Source organism: Labeo rohita, chromosome 7, assembly GCF_022985175.1.
Source record: "Labeo rohita strain BAU-BD-2019 chromosome 7, IGBB_LRoh.1.0, whole genome shotgun sequence".
In the NCBI taxonomy this organism is placed as follows: Eukaryota; Metazoa; Chordata; class Actinopteri; order Cypriniformes; family Cyprinidae; genus Labeo; species Labeo rohita.
Genome location: NC_066875.1, coordinates 4,598,963 through 4,604,962, shown reverse-complemented (window position 1 = coordinate 4,604,962; position 6,000 = coordinate 4,598,963). Strand labels below are relative to the sequence as shown.

Here is a 6,000-nt window from a genome sequence, read left to right as displayed (position 1 = left end):
CAAAAGTATATAAAGTTAATACAGCTTAAAAAACAAAAACAAAACAAAAGTGAATTCAAAATATTAATAAAAATAAATAAGTATATAAATAATACTAAAATAAAACAGACTTTCTAGTCATCAAAGATTTTATTATCAATGTTAAAAACAGAATAAAATAAAATAAAATAAAATAAAGCTGGAATACATGCCTTGGGAACTAACTGAAATAAAAATTAAATAAACATTATTAAATTACTACAATGAAAACTGAAATAAAAATAAAGTTAAAAAAATAAATAAAAACAATATATAAAGAAAATAACGTAAAATATATAGAAATATAAAATTACTAAAACTTAAAAACTGAAAAAATACAATTTCTAAACACTAATAAATAATATATAAACCACAAAAGCATATAAATAATACCAAATAATACACAAAAATTGATCATAATAATACATTAATAAATGTTTCCTAAACGTTAGAATGACTTCTGAAGAATCATGTGACACTAGCTGTATATATAAGCTGTTAAAATTTTCCTGTATCTTTACATATTTTTCATACTGTTTTTTAGTATACTGTGTAAAAAAAAAAAAAAAAAAGATAAAAAAAAGATAAAATATATAAAGAGCAATATTTAAAGATATATGAAGATTAGTGTAAAATATATAAAAATAAAACACGAAAAGCAAAAAGCATATAAAGTTAATACAGCTTAAAAAAGTGAAGTTTAAAATATTAATACAAATAAATAAGCATATAAACAATACTACAATAAAACAGACTTTCCTAAAGTTAAAAACTGTTTTTGTGGAAGCATTTTCCAATCTTCTGTAACATTTAAAATGTCTCTACTGCCACCTTTGATCAATTTAATGCATATTTGCTGAATAAAAGCATTCATTTCTATTAAAAATCCCAAAACCACAAACATTTGAATGGTGGGATATCATGGTTACTGCATAAGTACAATGAAGCACAACAGTTTTCAACATTGCTAAATGATTTTTTAAGCAGCAAATCAGTATATTAGTAATGATTTCTGACAGATCATGTGACACTGAAGGCTGGAGTAATGATGCTGGAAAACTCAGCTTTGCATCACAGGAATAAATTATACTTTAAAATATATTAAAATAGAAACAGCTATTTTAAATTGTACAAATATTTCACAATTTTACTGATTTTACTGCATTTTTAAACACAAATGCAGCCTTGATAAGCAAAAGAGACTTCATTTAAAATCATACTGTAGTTCTAATTGCATTCAGTTGCACAAGAAAAAGGAGGGGAAGAATAAATTAGACACAATTCCCTTTATTGGCATGGTGAGGCTGATGAAAACTACACATAAAAAAAGAAAATTCACAACAAAGATTGTACAATACGTACAACTACAAAGGCATTGGTTAGGACTCAGCAGAAGGCAACATGGATAGGAGACAGATAGAAGATAACAGCCAAACACAGTCCCCTTGACCCCCAATACACACACACTCTATCAAATCCACACACAAAACCACACACAGCCTCATTTTGATAGATCTGCTTCTTCATGAAACACAAAAAAAAAGAAAAAAAAGAAAGAAAAAAAAAAAAATCATCCAAAGCGGTGGCAAAATCCTTCAGTAGTTTTTACTATGGTAAAAAGTCTGCCACTCCAAAAGATACACCTCATCAGGTGTCGTAACATATTGCTACAGCAATTTACAAAGCAGATTTGCAACAGACACGTTGCAATGAATAAAGCCACACATATCGAACGCGACATGACGCCGTACCCAAGCTCTGTGCACAAACCAACGCTCTGTCGATGCCTCTTTCAGTGCGGAAACCGGACGTTTACGCTGTGATTCTTTTATTATGGGTTTCGCATTCAAAAACACATCAGCACAACAAGAAAACTTGTCCTTAATTGACAAAGAAAGGTTACTTCAAGTGTCAGTGACAAAGGCCTGTCGTATTTGGGCGATCTGAATTATTTACAGTTCCTCTGAGGTACCTTCAAACCACAGCAAAGACAAAAATAGCTCTCGCTTTGGAAAGAGACTTGATCTCATAGATGCAATTTTTGGCTTTTTAACCCTTTGAGTCATTGCTTGTATTGAGTTCTTCTTTCACACTCACACATACGCAAGCTATTTCTCTTTCCGACGGCGGTCTGACGATCTTTGTGGAGGCACTGGAATGGATCCTCGCGCTTGAACAGAGTCTGGGTAGTCTGTCATGTCTAAAACCATACAACAACATGAGCTAAAATACAGCTTTGAAAAATAATTTATTGCTTTTTTATTATTATCATTTTTTTTTTTTAAATTCACATTTTCATTTTTCATTATTACTTTTCATTATTTTGAGTTATTGTGAGTAATGACAAGATTAGCATCATTATATATATATTAATTTTTTTTTTTTTTTTTTTTTTTTTACATCAAATACATCTTTTTTTCTTCTTTTTAAAAAAGTCAGGAAAGAAAATTGTAAACTTCAGTTTGGCATTCACATAATCAAAAGTGTGGAGCAAAGACACAGATTTTCTGTGGTACAACAAAATACCTGCAAAATTATTTTATTGCTTCATGTAATAAAAAAAGAGATGAAAAAGGGGGATGAAAGTGTTTCAGAGCTAGAAAAACAAATGAGTTTGGAGCAGCAAAGTTCATCATGAGCCTAAAATGTGATTTATACAATTTTTTTTTTTGTTCTATCTCTGAAGGCATATATAAAAACGATATTTCTTTTAAATTTACATCCTTTCCAGTGATTGTTGAATAACAAATAATATAAATAGCAAAATTTGTAAGGCGCATCACGTGAGATGGCTGCCATAAATATTTTGATTAGAATACTGAGATAAATACATAAATAAGCATGAGTAATTCTGTGTTAGAAGAGTAATCATCTCTGTGAAAGTGTATTATCAAACAGGAACAATAACAATGATTCGTGTGCACAGAAATTAAATAAAAGCTCTTGATTCCTTCAAGACATAAGGGATAAAAAAATATCTCGGGGCTTATCTTTTTTTCTTTTTCTTTTTTTACACAATAGTGAACATAAACTCTATCTTACACACTGCATGTATATACGGAAAACACTGAGTTATTAACTTCAAAATTGGATGGAGCACATGGAGTTTTAAAACGAAAGAAAAAAACGAAAGAAAAAACTGTTGCATGCTCCCCCAAAAAAGAGCGATAAATCTCCATACATATTTTTTTTACAATCAAATCACGTCATCTAAACGCCATGTAGGTTATACATCATCGTAATGACTACAGATCAACATTCTCGATTAAGAAAATTTTGTCTTAAAAAGGCTGCGTTTTACAGTGCATAGCTGTAACAAACAAAGAACGCTGATATGCACATCAAATAAAAATATTCATTTTGTAAATAGGCGACTACATTTGTCCCCCCTCCAGAAATGTAGACGACGTTACCTTGAACATCCGAGAGATTTTCCCCAAACCCTTCTCGACAGTGTAACACCACATCCAAACACCAGATTAAAAAAGGAACAGAAAAAAGCCCACAAAAATAAACTCCAAACAATAAAAACAGACTGAACGAGCTGCGCTCTTCACCTCTCGAAAGTGCCGAGGGTCACGCGGAGCGAACTCCGGACGAAGATTCGTGTCTCTTCCAGAGCGGCACGCGGGTCTGTGTAGTCCACTAAAGCAGCGTCCGCCGCTTCGCTGGCTATTCCCACAGGTAAAGTCTCTCCTCGGCGTTGCAGCAGCTAGGTTCATGTAAACTTTGCTTGCAGATATACATATATATATATATATATATATATATCCCTTCATATACGTAGAGCTTTTTTTCCATCCACATATATACTCTTTCCGCTTAGATAAAGTGTAAAACGTCTTGTAGTCTTGTATTCAAAGAACAGAAACAACAGTGAGGTATTGCGAATCCCTCTCTTTGCAGCCAGCTGGTGCAGCGGTGCAGCTCATTACCTTCTCAGGCTATACTGGGCCTCTCGCAACAAGCTGTCAAAATCCATGGAGTCGTACTTGCTTTTAGTGGAGGCTGGATCAAAGTCGTCAGAATGGGAATCTGAAGGAAGAAAATGGCACATTTGAGCATCTGTGGAAATCACAGAAGCTGGCCTCATTTTAAAAGGTGCTACTGTGTGTCACTCGCTCCACAAGAGCTGCTTTGCATGGAAGTCTCTTTCTGACACATGCATAACAAAACATGCTTTGGTAAATCAATTATGAGATTAAAAAGTCATAATTCTGACAATTTTGACTTGACTATTATTGTGCATTTCTGTCTCATAACTGTGCCTTTTATGTCAGAACCTCAACTTATCTCACTGAATTAAAGCTCTTTGTCATAATTATGACTTATCATCATTTTGACTCATAATTCCATCTCATAATTGTGATTTAGTATGCCATAATATTGACTTTTCATAATTGTCATTTTATCAATGTAGACTTTTTATCTCATAAATTACTTGTCAGTTTCAATTATGCATATTTATCTCATAATTTACACTTTTTATGTCAGAATTAAATGAAGTAATTTGGACTGTGTCATACACTGTAAAAACTTAAAATAATTTGTAACCTGGCTGCCTTAAAATTTTAAGTTCAGTCAACTCAAAAAAAGTCTATTCAACTTGAAATGTTAAATTATACTAAGTGAGAACTTAGATATTTGAGTTGAATCAACTTAAAATTTTAAGGCAGCTGGTTTACTTACCCATCTGTTAAGTTTAGCAAACACAAATATCTAAGTTGTTACTTAGTACAACTTAACATTTCAAGTTGAATAAACTTATTTTAGTTGTCTGAACTTAACATTTTAAGGCAGCAGGGTAACAAATTATATTAAGCTGACTCAACAAATTGTGTTTTTTTATTTTTTACAGTGTACTTAAGAACTTTTATCTCATGATTTAGACAGTCTATATACTACATGGTCATTATACTAAATAATTCTGAGATAAAAGTTGAAATTATAACTTTTTATCTAATTATCATAATTATTATTTAGTATTTCAGAATCTCAACTTATAATCATGAAATTTAGACATTTTACACATCATTTTCTTTTTGTAAATTTTGACTTTTGACTTTTTGTCAATTATGCATTTTTATCTTATAATTTAAATTTATGTCAGAATCTTGACTTTTTATGACTTTTTTTAATTTCAGAATTTTGACTTTTACTGTCACAATTACGCATTTTTATCTCATAATTTTGCCTTTTATGTCAGAATCTCGACTTTTTATCTCATTGAATTAATGCCAGTTTCAGCTCTTTGTCATAATTATGAAGTTTTACCTCATAATTTTCACTCATAATTGCAACTTCTTATCCCATAATTGTGATTTAGTGTGCCATAATCATGACATCTCATAACTGTCATTTTGTCAGTTTAGACTTTTTATCTTAGAATTTTGCGTGTCAGTTTTGAATTATGCATTTTATCTCATAATTTACACTTTTTATGTGGGAATTAAATCAATTAATTTTGACTTTGTCATACTTTTCAAGAACTTTTATCTCATGATTTAGACAGTCTATATACTATATGGTCATTATACTAAATAATAATTATGAGATAAAAGTTGAAATTATAACTTTTTTATCTTAACTTAATCTTAACTTTTTTATGAAATTTAGTCAATTTAGACATTTTACACATTTCATCATTTTCTTTTTTGTAAATTTTGACTTTTTGTCAATTATGCATTTTTATCTCATAATTTAGATTTATATCAGAATCATGACTTTTTATCTCATAACTGACTTAATGTCACTTTTAATATTTGATTTCGTAATTTTGACTTTTAATGTCACAATTATGCATTTTTATCTCATAATTGTGCCTTTCATGTCAGAATATTGACTTTTTATCTCATTGAATAATGCCAGTTTAGACTTAGATTTAGACTTATACTGTCATAAATTAAACTTTTTATGTCATAATTATGATTTAGTATGTCATAATCTTGACATTTTTGACTTATTTAGACTCTCTCATCATTT

The 6,000-nt window shown here is 30.3% G+C and overlaps 1 protein-coding gene across 3 annotated transcripts in view; it reads right to left on the bottom strand.

Moving 5' to 3' along the window:
- Positions 1-1,289: 1,289 nt before the first annotated feature.
- Positions 1,290-6,000, bottom strand: part of ppargc1a (peroxisome proliferator-activated receptor gamma, coactivator 1 alpha) — a 44,586-nt gene continuing 39,875 nt past the window's right edge. For all 3 annotated transcript variants that reach the window (XM_051114039.1, XM_051114042.1, XM_051114041.1), the window contains exon 13: positions 1,290-4,053. In XM_051114039.1, the coding sequence (XP_050969996.1) occupies positions 3,950-4,053 (104 nt within the window). In that variant the 3' untranslated portion in view covers positions 1,290-3,949. The remainder of the gene's footprint in view (positions 4,054-6,000) is intronic.